Source organism: Conger conger, chromosome 16 (assembly GCF_963514075.1).
Source record: "Conger conger chromosome 16, fConCon1.1, whole genome shotgun sequence".
Taxonomy (NCBI): domain Eukaryota; kingdom Metazoa; phylum Chordata; class Actinopteri; order Anguilliformes; family Congridae; genus Conger; species Conger conger.
The window spans coordinates 1,903,025-1,920,671 of record NC_083775.1 but is presented as its reverse complement, the minus strand read 5'-3'; the positions used below and the strand labels follow the sequence as shown (position 1 = coordinate 1,920,671).

Below are 17,647 nucleotides of genomic sequence, written 5' to 3'. Positions count from 1 at the left end.
AAGGCCTCAGTGACACGCCGCCCTCATTCCGGAATGTGCCGGCAATATCCCGCTTTCTGGATCCTCCTCTCAGGGTCGCTCAGTACTTATGGAAAATATAGGACAATAACGGCTTTGGAAATGAGTTTGTGCGGTCATGCAGGTGTGTGATATCAATGAAAAATCCTATAATTCACTATTTCATGTTCACATACGGTCGGGTCCATAAATATCGGGACATCGACACAATTCTCATCTTTTTGGCTCTATACACCACCACAATGGATTTGAAATGAAACGAACAAGATGTGCTTTAACTTGCTGAAGACAAAACTGAAGGGAGAATGCCCCAAGAACAAGCAGGAACTGAAGACAGTTGCAGTAGAGGCCTGGCAGAGCATCACCAGGGATGAAACCCAGCGTCTGGTGATGTCTATGTGTTCCAGACTTCAGGCTGTAATTGACTGCAAAGTACTTGCAACCAAGTATTAAAAAGTGAAAGTTTGATTTATGATTGTTAGTTTGTCCCATTACTTTTGGTCCCTTAAAAGGTGGGAGGCACATATAGAAACTGTTGTAATTCCTACACCGTTCACCTGATTTGGATGTAAATACCGTCAAATTAAAGCTGAAAGTCTGCAGTTAAAGCACTTCTTGTTCGTTTAATTTCAAATCCATTGTGGTGGTGTATAGAGCCAAAAAGATGAGAATTGTGTCTATGTCCCAATATTTATGGACCTGACTGTAAGTGTTGCATTCAGTCTTTCTGCATTGACAGGCCCCAATAAAATATTGAGAACATTTTCACACGTTTTGTATTGTGGGATATGGAGTATGTAGAGTGTCATCTCATTTTTGCACACTGGTTGGTGAAAATCAATTGTATTAATTTTTGTGAAACAAAGTTTGACGAGTCTGTGTGGAAGAGGGAAATGTTTTTACGTCCCTGATATAAACTTCCCTGATTAATATGTTGAATTCAGCATTTAACTGCATGTAAGGAAATATAATATTAGGTTGCAACATTCAAGACAACTCTTCTTGTTCTCAGTTTGAGTTGTATGTCATCATGGCCATTAAAATAGCCCAAACAGAAGTCCTATCATCAGGAAACATTTCCAAGCAATTAGAAGCCATATTTGGTCAAAATAACTTGTCCCACACGACGCGATGTAAGATAAGAGAGTGCTGATCGGCCTCGGGTGACTCCCCCAGCGCAGAACACCACGCTTAGGCTGAGCGTGTGACGGAAGTGGCATCAGTCGAAGCTTCTCTTCTCTTCTTTTCACTCCACACAAGGGAGTCATCGTACCGATCAGCCCAACACAGCCCTGGACTATCCGCCATGGAGAGGGCGAGGAGAGAACTGCCGCTGTCCGTGACCGTGTGCGTGTCCGTGTGCGTGTCCGTGTGTGTGCTCGTGTTGGCATTTTCACCACAGGCCTGCGCCCTGAACCTGGACCTGAACAACGTCACGGTCTACTCTGGTCCCAACGGCAGTCTGTTTGGATTCTCAGTGGACTTTCATCAGACCAGTAACAACTCAAAGTAAGTGGTTTAAAAAAATTCAAAATAATAATAATAATAATAATTTTTTTTAAAAACCTGGCCGAAAATGTCTGGACAATTACAAGGGCTCAGACTTGACTGTGAGTTTTGGATGTGATGCATGATTCCATTTCTGTTGAGAGGAGCAAAATCCTTAAAATTTTGACTTAAAATCGTATTCAAAAATCGTATGACTGTGCACTGAGATCCTGACTCTCTCAGATCAGGGAAGATCGCAGCGCACGTTTTCTTTTTAAAGTCGGGATGTTTCCTCGACAATGCGTCCTCCCGGAATCTGACTGGCCGGTTACTCATCGTCTTATCTGATTGGCTACACGATCCCTTGAATTCCCCTTGTGAGAAAATCGTGAAATTGGCCTTTTCACGTGTGAGTTGAGAGGAAATGTCACGTGAGCTGGGCAAAGAGTGGACCGCGTGAAGTCTTGGCACTTGTGAAAACAAAACAAGTGACCTGAAATGAATCGCATGTTGCCTTTTTCAGCGTGGGCCTGTTTTTATAGTACACTTCACACGTTGGGTGTTCACATGATTTTCCCATTTGACTTTTTGTCTCCCCGAGTCGTCATCTTTGCAGAAGAGACTGAGCGTCTCGTGGACCTGCCAAGCTCAAATAAAAATAAGAAGATAAAACCGTCGTAGTTTGGTTTGTGGAAATGATTTATTTTTGACTGTTTTTCTCCCCACTGGGAAATTTATTTCTACCTTTCCGGGGGCTCAGACCTGGAGTTTTCCCCGTTCCCTCCTGACACAAATAAAATGTTATTGAATTTATCCAAGAATATATAAAGGTTATACTAAGGTTATATGAAGGTTATATAATGGTTATATGCTCTTCTCTCTCTCACTCCAGGGTGAGTGTCGTGGTGGGGGCCCCGAAGGCCCACACTGCCCAGCCCAACGTGACCGAGGGCGGGGCCGTCTTCCTCTGCCCCTGGACACAAGATGGAGGCTCGTGCCAGAGTTTGCTCTTCGACAGCAAAGGTGAGACCACCGTCGAGAAGCACACGCACGAGAGAAGCACACGCACGAGAGAAGCACACGCACGAGAGAAGAACACGCACCAGAGAAGAACACGCACCAGAGAAGCACACGCAGAAGCACACGCACCAGAGCACACGCACCAGAGAAGCACACGCACCAGAGGAGAACACACACCAGAGAAGCACACGCACACGCACCAGAGCACACGCACCAGAGAAGTACACGCACCAGAGAAGCACACGCACCAAAGAAGAACACACACCAGAGAAGCACACGCACCAGAGAAGAACACACACCAGAGAAGCACACGCACCAGAGAAGCACACGCAGAAGCACACGCACCAGAGAAGAACACACACCAGAGAAGCACACGCACCAAAGAAGAACACACACCAGAGAAGCACATGCACCAGAGAAGAACACACACCAGAGAAGCACATGCACCAGAGAAGCACACGCAGAAGCACACACACCAGAGAAGCACACGCAGAAGCACACGCACCAGAGAAGCACACGCACCAGAGAAGCACACGCACCAGAGAAGAACACACACCAGAGAAGCACACGCACCAGAGTACACGCACCAGAGAAGCACACGCACCAGAGAAGCACACACCAGAGAAGAACACACACCAGAGAAGCACACGCACACGCACCAGAGCACACGCACCAGAGAAGCACACGCACCAGAGAAGCACACGCACCAGAGCACACGCACCAGAGAAGAACACACACCAGACAAGCACACGCAGAAGCACACGCACCAGAGAAGCACACGCACCAGAGAAGCACACGCACCAGAGAAGCACATGCACCAGAGAAGCACATGCACCAGAGAAGAACACACACCAGAGAAGCACACGCAGAAGCACACACACCAGAGCACACGCACCAGAGAAGCACACGCACCAGAGAAGAACACACACCAGAGAAGCACACGCAGAAGCACACACACCAGAGAAGCACACACACCAGAGCACACGCACCAGAGAAGCACACGCACCAGGGAAGCACACGCACCAGAGAAGAACACACACCAGAGAAGCACACGCAGAAGCACACACACCAGAGCACACGCATCAGAGAAGCACACGCACCAGAGAAGAACACGCACCAGAGAAGCACACGCACCAGAGAAGCACACGCACCAGAGAAGCACACGCACCAGAGAAGCACACGCACCAGAGAAGAACACGCACCAGAGAAGCACACATCGGGAATGACACAATCCCTCCTTTAAAATGTACGTGACCTGCCACCTGCCTTGAATCGTTTCACATTAAAGTCCATGGATTTGATGCTGGTTTGAAGTTCACTGGGCGGCTGGTTCTCTCTCGCGTGCCGACGGTTTTGTGACGGGCTCTGCTTGGCCCAGCGCGCTCGTTCCACCAGTGTTTCCACTCCAAACGGAAGAGGGAGAGAGAGCCAGCCGCTGCTGTTCGTACACCACGTCCAATTTCTGTCAGGTGATTTAATTTGTCCCGGCCGCCGCGCTGTTATTAATGAGCACAGTTGTGCGGCGCGGGAGGTAATCACTCTGCGGGGGAAGCAGAGATGTCATCAGCAGCCGCTCCGCAATGGCGGGGCCACACAGCCAGGCGAAGCTACGACGGGTAGTGAGAGGTAGTGAGAGGTAGTGAGAGGTAGTGAGAGGTATTGAGAGTTATTGAGAGGTATTGAGCAGTATTGAGAGGTATTGAGAGGTATTGAGCAGTATTGAGAGGTATTGAGAGGTATTGAGAGGTATTGAGAGGTAGTGAGAGGTAGTGAGAGGTATTGAGAGGTATTGAGAGGTATTGAGAGGTATTGAGAGGTATTGAGAGGCATTGAGAGTTATTGAGAGGTATTGAGGGTTTAAAAATGCATGTTCGGCTCTCCCCGTCAGAGAACACAAGAGTGCTGTGCCTTCCCGCTCCTGTCTGTGCTCCTGATTGGAGTGGAGTAACTCAAACCTCGCCTTCTATGCATTTCAAAAGTCCACAGATGACTCAAATCTGGGTAAAAAAACTCTGAGAAACATCGATAGAATAGCCATTGTTTACTTTGAATTTTTACTTACTGCTCCGGAGAGAAATAGAATGTTTGTCAATTTTGCCATTGCATACGAGTCTCTGCTTCATGTCGAGGTCCTGCATCACCCTGTCAGGGTTTATTCCACAATAATGACCGGCTCAATCACCCAGTCAGGGTTTATTCCACTATAATGACCGGCTCAATCACCCAGTCTGGGTTTATTCCACAATAATGACCAGCTCAGTCACCCAGTCAGGGTTTATTCCACAATAATGACCGGCTCAATCACCCAGTCAGGGTTTATTCCACAATAATGACCAGCTCAGTCACCCAGTCAGGGTTTATTCCACAATAATGACCAGCTCAGTCACCCAGTCAGGGTTTATTCCACAATAATGACCGGCTCAATCACCCAGTCAGGGTTTATTCCACAATAATGACCAGCTCAGTCACCCAGTCAGGGTTTATTCCACAATAATGACCAGCTCAGTCACCCAGTCAGGGTTTATTCCACAATAATGACCGGCTCAATCACCCAGTCAGGGTTTATTCCACAATAATGACCAGCTCAGTCACCCAGTCAGGGTTTATTCCACAATAATGACCAGCTCAGTCACCCAGTCAGGGTTTATTCCACAATAATGACCGGCTCAATCACCCAGTCAGGGTTTATTCCACAATAATGACCGGCTCAATCACCCAGTCAGGGTTTATTCCACTATAATGACCGGCTCAATCACCCAGTCAGGGTTTATTCCACAATAATGACCAGCTCAGTCACCCAGTCAGGGTTTATTCCACAATAATGACCAGCTCAGTCACCCAGTCAGGGTTTATTCCACAATAATGACCGGCTCAATCACCCAGTCAGGGTTTATTCCACAATAATGACCAGCTCAGTCACCCAGTCAGGGTTTATTCCACAATAATGACCGGCTCAATCACCCAGTCAGGGTTTATTCCACAATAATGACCGGCTCAATCACCCAGTCAGGGTTTATTCCACAATAATGACCGGCTCAATCACCCAGTCAGGGTTTATTCCACAATAATGACCGGCTCAATCACCCAGTCAGGGTTTATTCCACAATAATGACCGGCTCAGTCACCCAGTCAGGGTTTATTCCACAATAATGACCGGCTCAATCACCCAGTCAGGGTTTATTCCACAATAATGACCAGCTCAGTCACCCAGTCAGGGTTTATTCCACAATAATGACCGTCTCAATCACCCAGTCAGGGTTTATTCCACAATAATGACCGGCTCAGTCACCCTGTCAGGGTTTATTCCACAATAATGACCAGCTCAGTCACCCAGTCAGGGTTTATTCCACAATAATGACCAGCTCAATCACCCTGTCAGGGTTTATTCCACAATAATGACCGGCTCAGTCACCCAGTCAGGGTTTATTCCACAATAATGACCCTCTCAATCACCCAGTCAGGGTTTATTCCCCAATAATGACCAGCTCAGTCACCCAGTCAGGGTTTATTCCACAATAATGACCGGCTCAGTCACCCAGTCAGGGTTTATTCCACAATAATGACCGGCTCAGTCACCCAGTCAGGGTTTATTCCACAATAATGACCGGCTCAGTCACCCAGTCAGGGTTTATTCCACAATAATGACCGGCTCAATCACCCAGTCAGGGTTTATTCCACTATAATGACCGGCTCAGTCACCCAGTCAGGGTTTATTCCACAATAATGACCGCTCAATCACCCTGTCAGGGTTTATTCCACAATAATGACCGCTCAATCACCCTGTCAGGGTTTATTCCACAATAATGACCGGCTCAGTCACCCTGTCGGGGTTTATTCCACAATAATGACTGTCTCAATCACCCAGTCAGGGTTTATTCCACAATAATGACCGCTCAATCACCCAGTCGGGGTTTATTCCACAATAATGACCGGCTCAATCACCCTGTCAGGGTTTATTCCACAATAATGACCGGCTCAATCACCCAGTCAGGGTTTATTCCACAATAATGACCGGCTCAATCACCCAGTCGGGGTTTATTTTACAATAATGACCGGCTCAATCACCCAGTCAGGGTTTATTCCACAATAATGACCGGCTCAATCACCCAGTCGGGGTTTATTCCACAATAATGACCAGCTCAATCACCCAGTCGGGGTTTATTCCACAATAATGACCAGCTCAATCACCCTGTCAGGGTTTATTCCACAATAATGACCGGCTCAATCACCCTGTCGGGGTTTATTCCACAATAATGACCAGCTCAATCACCCAGTCGGGGTTTATTCCACAATAATGACCGTCTCAATCACCCTGTCAGGGTTTATTCCACAATAATGACCGACTCAATCACCCAGTCAGGGTTTATTCCACAATAATGACCGGCTCAATCACCCAGTCGGGGTTTATTCCACAATAATGACCAGCTCAATCACCCAGTCAGGGTTTATTCCACAATAATGCTCTCTGCACATCATCCCTGAGGTATGAGTTTGGAGACCCAGCGCACGTTATTGTCCTCTACTTGAATGTTTTTTCAGGCGATGGAAACTACACGTTCTCCGACACCTGGCTGCTGGAATTCAAATCCCACCAGTGGTTTGGAGCCAGCGTGCGATCGTCTGGCAGCCATGTGCTGGTGAGTGCGGAGGTGACCTCCATCTTCTGAATCTGAACCTGCTGGACACGCGCTCCACGGAGGTACGGGTGATCACGGCTGTTCTACCGCTGTTTTCACCACGGTAAAGGTTGCCGTGGCTGTTGTTTCCATCGTAAAGGTTGCTATGACGTAGAACATTTGTATCTATGGTGACGGTTGCCGTGACTCCACTGTTTGATGTCCCTCTGTGAACCCTGGCAGGCGTGCGCCCCACTTTTCCACTGGAACGCTGTTGCCTCGCGACCCGTAAATCCGGGAACTCCAAATTCCAGGATTCCAGAATCTGGGAGAACTCCGGTTGGGAACTGCCAGATCCGGAACATGCAGACTGGGGAGCTAGCTGACTATTCCCCCTGCAAAAACCATTTGGCTGACAGCCACTACAAATCCAACTCCTACTGTAAGCGCCAATCACCCCTCGTGTAGCTCTTTAAAAACATCACGGTGTCCTTGCGGTGCTGGTTAAGGCCCGTCCATACCAAGAACCATCGCTATTACGATAACTACAACCTCAACCATGTGAGCATCCTCACCGATCAACGATAACGTTCTGTCATCTATTTAATCTGCCATTTTGCCTGTGACGCCCTGTAAATTCGGATGGATTTCGATTGGCTGTCAGCGTTTTGCTGCCCACGGTGCAGCGGGAAGGAAACCTCTCTGTGAGTGATCCCAGCGGGGAAGGAAACCTCTCTGTGAGTGATCCTAGCGGGGAAGGAAACCTCTTTGTGAGTGATCCCAGTGGAGAAGGAAACCTCTCTGTGAGTGATCCTAGCGGGGAAGGAAACCTCTCTGTGAGTGATCCTAGCGGGGAAGGAAACCTCTCTGTGAGTGATCCCAGCGGGGAAGGAAACCTCTCTGTGGGTGATCCCAGCGGGGAAGGGAACCTCTCTGTGAGTGATCCCAGCGGGGAAGGAAACCTCTCTGTGAGTGATCCCAGCGGGGAAGGAAACCTCTCTGTGAGTGATCCCAGCGGGGAAGGGAACCTCTCTGTGAGTGATCCCAGCGGGGAAGGAAACCTCTCTGTGAGTGATCCCAGCGGGGAAGGAAACCTCTCTGTGGGTGATCCCAGCGGGGAAGGGAACCTCTCTGTGAGTGATCCCAGCGGGGAAGGAAACCTCTCTGTGAGTGATCCCAGCGGGGAAGGAAACCTCTCTGTGAGTGATCCCAGCGGGGAAGGGAACCTCTCTGTGAGTGATCCCAGCGGGGAAGGAAACCTCTCTGTGAGTGATCCCAGCGGGGAAGGGAACCTCTCTGTGGGTGATCCCAGCGGGGAAGGGAACCTCTCTGTGAGTGATCCCAGCGGGGAAGGAAACCTCTCTGTGGGTGATCCCAGCGGGGAAGGAAACCTCTCTGTGAGTGATCCCAGCGGGGAAGGGAACCTCTCTGTGGGTGATCCCAGCGGGGAAGGGGACCTCTCTGTGGGTGATCCCAGCGGGGAAGGGAACCTCTCTGTGAGTGATCCCAGCGATATCGTTCCTCACTTCCGATGCCGTTGTGGTGTGGACTCTGCTATTCCACTTGAGTTACAGCGATTTCGAAAAGGATGTGTTCATAATTATGGTTATAGTTATCGTTCTTGGTGTGGATGGGCCTTTAGACGTCTAACATGGAGGAATGCCACTAACCTGCTTTCCCTCTCCACCTCTCCTGATTAATGCGCTGGTTTTGTGTGTTTGTGCAGACGGCGATAGGCTGGACTGATTAATGCGCTTGTTTTGTGTGTTTGTGCAGATGGCGATAGGCTGTACTGATTAATGCGCTTGTTTTGTGTGTTTGTGCAGATGGCCATAGGCTGTACTGATTAATGCGCTTGTTTTGTGTGTTTGTGCAGATGGCCATAGGCTGTACTGATTAATGCGCTTGTTTTGTGTGTTTGTGCAGATGGGGACAGGCGGTACTGATTAATGCGCTTGTTTTGTGTGTTTGTGCAGATGGCGATAGGCTGTACTGATTAATGCGCTTGTTTTGTGTGTTTGTGCAGATGGCCATAGGCTGTACTGATTAATGCGCTTGTTCTGTGTGTTTGTGCAGATGGGGACAGGCGGTACTGATTAATGCGCTTGTTTTGTGTGTTTGTGCAGATGGGGACAGGCGGTACTGATTAATGCGCTTGTTTTGTGTGTTTGTGCAGATGGGGACAGGCGGTACTGATTAATGCGCTTGTTTTGTGTGTTTGTGCAGATGGGGACAGGCTGTACTGATTAATGCGCTTGTTTTGTGTGTTTGTGCAGATGGGGACCGCCGGTACTGTGAATCTGGGTTCGCCACAGAAGTGACGAAGGTCCGGTTGTGTTCATCGCATGCCTCCCATGTGATATTCTCTCGTTCCCTGTGATCAGACGTGTGGAAGGTCCAGGGGTCAGAAAGTTAAAAGTCCTTCCTTGTGTTTCTCCCACCCATGAACTCAACCAGCTGATTTCACACATTACACTGCAAAACAAACAATAAGTCAATCTCAACAAGTATTTACGTCTTATATTGAGAGTATCAAATTTGCCAGTCAGAAAATTTCACTTGCCAAGCAATCCGTAACTTAAAGCAAATTAATACTTTCTACTTGAGAGAGAAAAAAGATCAACAACACCAAAACACTTTTGGAATTTTCATACTGCTGAAGAATTGTGTGAATCAGTCAATCCGGGTGATGGAATAAAATCCTGGGGAGGACTTTCACTTTCTGAACCTAGATCTCTACCTCTGTCTGTGCAATGTCATTACCCACCATGAGCTTTTGCTCAGTGTAATCTAAGAGCTTCAACAACTCCCGAATGATGATGAAAAGCTGTGCTTCAAAAATTGCTACAATTCTCAATACAAAAGTGCTGGGGATAGCACCTCCCAGCAAGAAGGTCCTGGGTTCATTAAATTACATTACATTACATTACAATTACATTACATTACACTACACTACACTACACTACACTACATTACAATTACATTACACTACATTACACTACATTACATTACACTACATTACATTACACTACATTATTGGCATTTTGGCAGACGCTCTTATCCAGAGCGACGTACAGTTGATTAGACTAAGCAGGAGACAATCCTCCCCTGGAGCAATGCAGGGTTCAGGGCCTTGCGCAAGGGCCCAACAGCTGTGCAGATGTTATTGTGGCTACACCGGGATTAGAACCACCGACCTCGCGGGTCGGTGAACCTTAACCACTACGCTACAGGCCGCCCCACTCTGTGTTCCATTCTGTGTGGAACTACTGTGAACTACTATGTTCTCCCCTGAGTCTGTGTGGGTGGGATAAGTGGGTTAGATGATGATGATGATAATGCGTATATGAAACTATCAATGCCGCTGAATAATAAGGACATTTTTTTAATTGAAGTTAAGAGCACAGCTGTACTTTCCTCCCCACATACATTTCACAAAATGTTTCTTGTTGTTGATTTAGGATGGAAAAGTAATTCTTGGTGCCCCGGGAGGTTTCTACTTTCAAGGTAAATAACCTGAAAACCCAACATGACTTTTATTCATGGAAAAGAACACCTTTGAATGTGTGTGGTGCAGTTGGTTGTTTAAAACGAGAATTCCTTCCAATATCTGTCACCTGTCGGTGATGCAGTTGGAGCCATTCCCCTGTTGTAGTTTTCTTTTTCCGTCACACTTCTGTTGTCTGTTCTTCACTTTCTAATGTAGTGTTGTGATTAATTCGTTTCTTGGGTAGTACAGACAATGTACTGATTCATTCATCAGTTCTCAATGACTAACTCGTGGCTGAAATGGAGACAAAACACCGCCAACCCCATTTCTTTCTCGGCGACGTGTCGCATGAGCCCTCTAGTGGCCAGAATATAAAATTACAATAATACCTCTTGATGAAGTGCCCCGTATTCTACAGTGCAGTGATACGTCTGAATGGTTTTTCAGAAAGCCCTTTCCACAAAACTCATATTTAATTATTTAATACACAGCTTCAGGGGGGCTTCGTAATAATAGCAGTCTACTGCCTGGATTATAATAATAACCATGGTTAAATGCTCCAATTAAAGTGTAATTAATATGTGTCATAAATAGTATAATGTGGCAATTGCACGGTTATTTGTTATTAGTGTCTAAAATAAGATTGTGAAGAAGCCAATTGTAAAATGTTAAATCAGCCGTGTTAAATAGGTCTGACCCATATTTTTGTCGGTGGTCTAAACTGGTTATCTGCATAAACGCTGATCTCGTAATCATGCGGTGCTATCCTCCGCATTGTTGGGCAGGTCAGGTTATGGTGGCGAGTTTAGCCAACATTCTCAGGAGCGCCAAAGGCGCGCTTCCGCTGCGGTCCGTGCAGGGGATGATGCAATCTGTGGAGGATGGGTCTTACGACAAATACCGAGGTACGCACCGGCTCTCATAGCGCGTCTGTGTGTTTGTGCTGGCTGTTTGTTTCCAACGAAGAGCGTCTGCTCGTCATAAGGCCTAGACAGCAGCTAACACAATGTTCCACAATGTTTCTGCAATGTTGTGCCAATGTTATAACATTGAAAAAACATTTCAGTGACATTTCGTGTTTGCTAAAGCATGTTTGGGGACAGACTAGGCAGTCTCATTTTCATGGTATAAAATTTTTTTTTCATCAATTGACAAGTAATAAAAACAGTCTTTATTGATACCAGCATAAAAAAATCTTTATATATACAGTAACACCCTTCAGGATGTAAAGCCGTTTCACAGTAAATTGCAGGGTGTTGAAGAAATAGCTAAATAATGGGGTAGTGTCTGTAGTGTCTGTACACTGAATGATGGTGTCTGTAGTGTCTGTACACTGAACGGTGAGCTGGTGTCTGTAGTGTCTCCACTGAAGGATGGTGTCTGTAGTGTGTGTACACTGAACGGTGGTGTCTGTAGTGTGTGTACACTGAACAATGGTGTCTGTAGTGTCTGTAAGCTGAACGCTGGTGTCTGTAGTGTCTGTAAGCTGAACGCTGGTGTCTGTAGTGTCTGTAAACTGAACGATGTTTCTCCTCCAGGCTATTCGGTGGCCTCTGGCGAGTTCACAGGAGACTCCACGCCAGGTGAGTACAGGTGTGAACGACACACGTTCTGGTTTCCCACGCAAACAGGCAGCCCACTGCACACCTGTGACAACCACATAGCCGCCGGTCAAACTGACTCCTAAAGCCATTTGTCATGCACAACTGTCAATTTGTTGGTGAGAGATAAAAACGTGATCGCATGACACCAGCGTACAGCCTGAATGAAATCAAAGCCCAAACCCTGGAAAAGGGAATGTACCCTTTATGAAGTGTTGTGTTGTGTTGTGTGTGTGTGTGTGTGTTGTGTTGTGTTGTTGTGTTGTGTTGTGTTGTGTTGTGTTGTGTTGTGTTGTGTGGTGTGATGTTGTGTCGTGGGTGTTGTGTTGTGTCGTGGTGTGGGTGGTGTGGTGTGGTGTGTTGTTGGGGTTGTGTGTGTGTTGTGTTGTTGTGTGTGTGTGTTGTGTTGTTGTGTGTGTTGTGTGGTGTGGTGTTGTGTGATGGTGTGGGTGGGTGGTGTGGTGTGGTGTGTTGTTGGGGTTGTGTTGTGGGTGTTGTGTTGTGTTGTGGGGTGGTGTGGTGTGGTGTGTTGTTGGGGTTGTGTTGTGGGTGTTGTGGTGTGTCGTGGTGTGGGTGGGGTGGTGTGGTGTGTTGTTGGGGTTGTGTCGTGGGTGTTGTGTGGTGTGGGGTGGGGTGGTGTGGTGTTGGGGTTGTGTTGTGGGTGTTGTGGGTGTTGTGTTGTGTTGTGTCGTGTGGGTGGGGTGGGGTGGTGTGGTGTTGGGGTTGTGTCATGTCGTGGTGTGGGTGGTGTGGTGTGGTGTTGGGGTTGGGGTTGTGTTGTGGGTGTTGTGTTGTGTCGTGGTGTGGGGTGGTGTGGGGTGGGGTGGTGTGGTGTTGGGGTTGTGTTGTGGGTGTTGTGTTGTGTTGTGTCGTGGTGTGGTGTGGTGTGGGGTGGGGTGGTGTGTTGTTGGGATTGTGTTGTGTCGTGTCGTGGTGTGGGTGGTGTGGGTGGGGTGGTGTGGTGTGGTGTTGGGGTTGTGTTGTGTCGTGTCGTGGTGTGGGTGGGGTGGGGTGGTGTGGTGTTGGGGTTGTGTTGTGGGTGTGGTGTTGTGTCGTGGTGTGGGTGGTGTGGGTGGGGTGGTGTGTTGTTGGGGTTGTGTTGTGGGTGTTGTGTTGTGTCGTGGTGTGGGTGGTGTGGTGTGTTGTTGGGGTTGTGTCGTGGGTGTTGTGTTGTGGGTGTTGTGTGGGTGGGGTGGTGTGGGTGGGGTGGTGTGGTGTTGGGGTTGTGTCATGTCGTGTCGTGGTGTGGGTGGGTGAGGTGGGGTGGTGTGTTGTTGGGGTTGTGTTGTGGGTGTTGTGTGGTGTGGGTGGGGTGGTGTGGTGTTGGGGTTGTGTCGTGGGTGTTGTGTGGTGTGGGTGGTGTGGTGTTGGGGTTGTGTTGTGGGTGTTGTGTTGTGTTGTGTCGTGGTGTGGGTGGGGTGGTGTGGTGTTGGGGTTGTGTCATGTCGTGGTGTGGGTGGGTGGTGTGGTGTTGGGGTTGTGTTGTTATGGTGTGGTGTGTTGTATTGTGTCGTGGTGTGGTGTGTCGTGGTGTGGTGTGGGTGGTGTGGTGTGTTGTTGGGGTTGTGTTGTGGGTGTTGTGTCATGTCGTGGTGTGGTGTGGGTGGTGTGGGTGGTGTGGTGTTGGGGTTGTGTTAAGGCAGCTCTGTGTGTCGTTTCAGACTATGTTGTTGGAGTCCCTAACGAGCGGAACACAGTGGGCTCGGTGAGGAGGCGTTTGAACAGCGCTGTTATTCATGTCTTATTTAGTCACACTTTACAATCAGGTTCCATGAATTGGTATTAATTAATGGAGTTGCTAACTAATTATTGAGAAGTTCATTTGAACAGCTGTGTTAAAGTATTTGTACTCCATTATTTACAGTACACTGATTAAGACCAATTCTTATTGGAAGGAATTAAACCATTCATATATTTGTTAATGGTTAACTCATTATAAATATTTCCTTTGCTTTGCTAATGTATAAATCGTTATGTAACTAACACATTGGTTAGTAGTTAAATACATGAACTTATCAAAAGTTAATGTCATGCTTAATTAATGTCTATGCACATGATGTACATTAGTTTATGATTTAATGCCAGTTCATTTTCCCTCATTGTGATGTGTGACCAGTGATGTCACAGTACATCAGCAGTAGAATGTTCAGTGGAGAACATTGAAGTGGCATGTTGGTGACCTTCGACCTCTCGGGGTTAAGGAGAGATACTGGATTGTGTGCTGGGTTATCCTGGGGCCAGGGTCCGCTGGGGGTCTGGATGTGCTCCTCCATTATCCCCCAGAAGGGGTCTCCATGGCGATATCGCTCAGCGTTAGCGGCTAGCTCCTGGTGACAGGGCGGTGGAGAGCTGATTTGGTACCTACGGCAACACAGCCTGTGCATTCAGGAGCAGAGCCTTCCAGGTCAGCTGACTGCTGACAGTTTGTCGGACTCAAACTCCCTGATTTATGTTGGAGGGGTGTTTATGATGGAGGGTGTGTAGCGTAGCGTAGTGGTTAGGGTAAATGACTGGGACACGGTGGTTCTAATTCCGGTGTAGCCACAATAAGATCCACACAGCCGTTGGGCCCTTGAGCAAGGCCCTTAACCCTACATTGTTCCAGGGGAGGATTGTCTCCTGCTTAGTCTAATCAACTGTGCGTTGCTCTGGATAAGAGCGTCTGCCAAATGCCAATAATGTAATGTAATGTAATGTAATGTAATAGAATGTTTCTGCGACAGGGAAAGTAATGACGTGGCCTTCAATGCTGGAGAGGTTTTAGACAGTATGATATTCTGCAGCTCTCCACATGAGCTCCTGCAGACAGCCTGGAGGTTTGACGCGTGTTTGAAGCGTGTGCGATAAGGCAGTGTCCGCTCACGCGTGTGTTCTCCCAGGTTGTGATCTACAGTGGAGCCTCGCGAGACACGCTGAAGGTATTCCACACCTTCTTTGGGACGCAGGTGAGAGGCTTGGTTCTCAGCGCTAACGCGACATTTACCATTTACTGCTATCGGAGTGAGAGGAATGACATCCTATTCCCAGAATAATCACTGATGAATTATAACAGTGTTCTTGAAATGGTCTTGTATAGTTACCCATGCAATACATTTTCAGACTCACAGTGATGTTGATGATGAGCATTTCACTTGTAAAGTTGTGACGTGTGAGGAGTGTAAAGACGTGTGAGGAGTGTAAAGACGTGTGAGGAGTGTAAAGACGTGTGAGGAGTGTAAAGACGTGTGCGTGTTTGTGCTTTCTCAGGTGACTGCGTACTTCGGCCATTCCGTGGCAGTGACGGACATTAACAACGATGGGTGAGACACCTTCAGCTCCTCGCAAAACGCCCTCGTGAACTCCACACTCGGGTTTAACGCCACGCGTCAGTCAGGGCGCCATCCCTGTGATGTCATGGCTTTAGTGCAAGTGCAGTAAATAACCTAGAAATAAGATTAAATAAATAATCTAAAGCAAAGCAGCGCTTCTATGCTGAAAAATATTTTTTTTTGTAGTTTTTCTGAATGTTTTGGGGAAAGTCCGTGTTCTGGAACTCCACTGTGTCACCAGCTGTGATTGTGACATCAGCATTAGAAGGTTCAGTGTAGAATGTTGGCGTGCCTTTGTGACCTCACACCTTTAAGGGTGAATCAGCTGAGGGCTGCAGCAGCGCTGCCTCGCTGGGGCGTTAGCGTTAGCGTTAGCCTGGTCCCGTGGTTTTGGGGCTCAGACCTCACCCCCCCTCCCGCCTCAGGCGTGACGACCTCCTGATTGGCGCGCCTCTCTACATGGAGCGGCAGTCCAGTCAGCACCTGCTCCAGGTGGGCCAGGTGTGCGTTTACCTGCAGCGGGAGCGCCCCGCCTTCTCCGGCCGGCCGGACCAGAAGCTGATGGGCCGCGTGGTGTACGGCCGATTCGGCAGCGCCATCGCCCCGCTGGGGGACATCGACCAGGACGGCTTCAACGGTGAGCACACACCCCCAACACCCCCAACATCCCCAACACCAACACCCCCAACACCCTGACACCCCCAACACCACCACCAACACCCTGACACCCCCAACACCCCAACACCCCCAACACCCCCAACACCCCCATCATCCCCAACACCCCCAACACCCCCAACCCCACCGACACCCCCAACACCCCCAACACCCCCAACACCCCCATCATCCCCAACACCCCCAACACCCCCAACCCCACCGACACCCCCAACACCCCAACACCCCCAACACCCCCAACACCCCCATCATCCCCAACACCCCCAACCCCACCGACACCCCCAACACCCCAACACCCCCAACACCCCCAACACCCCCATCATCCCCAACACCCCCAACACCCCCAACCCCACCGACACCCCCAACACCCCAACACCCCCAACACCCCCAACACCCCGAACACCCCCAACCCCACCGACACCCCCAACACCCCCAACATCCCCGACATCCCCAACATCCCCCCGACACCCCCAACATCCCCCAACACCACCCCCGACACCCCCAACACCCCCAACATCCCCCCGACACCCCCAACACCCCCAACATCCCCCCGACACCCCCAACATCCCCCCGACACCCCCGACATCCCCAACACCACCACCAACACCACCACCAACACCCCAACACCACCACCAACACCCCAACACCCCAACACCACCACCAACACCCCAACACCACCACCAACACCCCAACACCCCAACACCACCACCAACACCCCAACACCCCCCCGACACCATCGCCCCGCTGGGGGACATCGACCAGGACGGCTTCAACGGTGAGCATACACCCCCAACACCCCCAACCCCACCAACACCCCCAACCCCACCAACACCCCCAACACCACCAACACCCCCAACACCACTAACATCTCCAACACCCCCGACATCCCCCTGACACCATCGCCCCGCTGGGGGACATCGACCAGGACGGCTTCAACGGTGAGCACACACCCCCAACACCCCCAACATCCCCAACATCCCCCGACACCCCCAACACCCCCAACATTGGAATGTTTTTGGAATGTTCTCAGTCAGTGTTCTGGAACTCCCCTGCTTTCAGTCTCCAGAAGTGATTGTGACATCAGCGTCAGAATGTTAAGAACCTTAAATGGTTAAATCCAAGTCCAACATCACTTAGTGGCAGTACATCGACAGGCAAACCTGGATGGGCAGTGACCTCACCACAAACACATACTCTTAAATACTGCTGCATTGCCTTAAATAGTAATTGTTTTCTTTCTTTCTCTCTTTCTTTCTTTGTCTTTCTTTCTTGGCCTCAGATATCGCGGTGGGGGCCCCCTCGTCCGGGGGCCACGGCGAGGTGTTCATCTTCATGGGCGGACCCGACGGCCTGTCCCCGCAGGAGGCCCAGGTCCTCCGCAGTCCCTTCAAACCCCTGGCTCCCCCGGCGGCGTTCGGATTCGCCCTGCGAGGC

The 17,647-nt window shown here is 49.2% G+C and overlaps 1 protein-coding gene across 1 annotated transcript in view; it reads left to right on the top strand.

The window, feature by feature from the left end:
• The first annotated feature begins 1,324 nt into the window (after positions 1-1,324).
• itga2b (integrin, alpha 2b) overlaps positions 1,325-17,647 on the top strand; it is a 42,141-nt gene continuing 25,818 nt past the window's right edge. Inside the window, exons 1-13 of the mRNA XM_061224586.1 lie at positions 1,325-1,527; positions 2,399-2,529; positions 7,066-7,163; positions 7,386-7,584; positions 9,419-9,468; positions 10,604-10,649; positions 11,418-11,537; positions 12,171-12,215; positions 13,895-13,938; positions 15,113-15,178; positions 15,480-15,532; positions 15,967-16,178; positions 17,493-17,647. The exon at positions 17,493-17,647 is cut by the window's right edge and continues 31 nt beyond it. Of these exons, the coding sequence (XP_061080570.1) occupies positions 1,325-1,527; positions 2,399-2,529; positions 7,066-7,163; positions 7,386-7,584; positions 9,419-9,468; positions 10,604-10,649; positions 11,418-11,537; positions 12,171-12,215; positions 13,895-13,938; positions 15,113-15,178; positions 15,480-15,532; positions 15,967-16,178; positions 17,493-17,647 (1,422 nt within the window). The remainder of the gene's footprint in view (positions 1,528-2,398; positions 2,530-7,065; positions 7,164-7,385; positions 7,585-9,418; positions 9,469-10,603; positions 10,650-11,417; positions 11,538-12,170; positions 12,216-13,894; positions 13,939-15,112; positions 15,179-15,479; positions 15,533-15,966; positions 16,179-17,492) is intronic.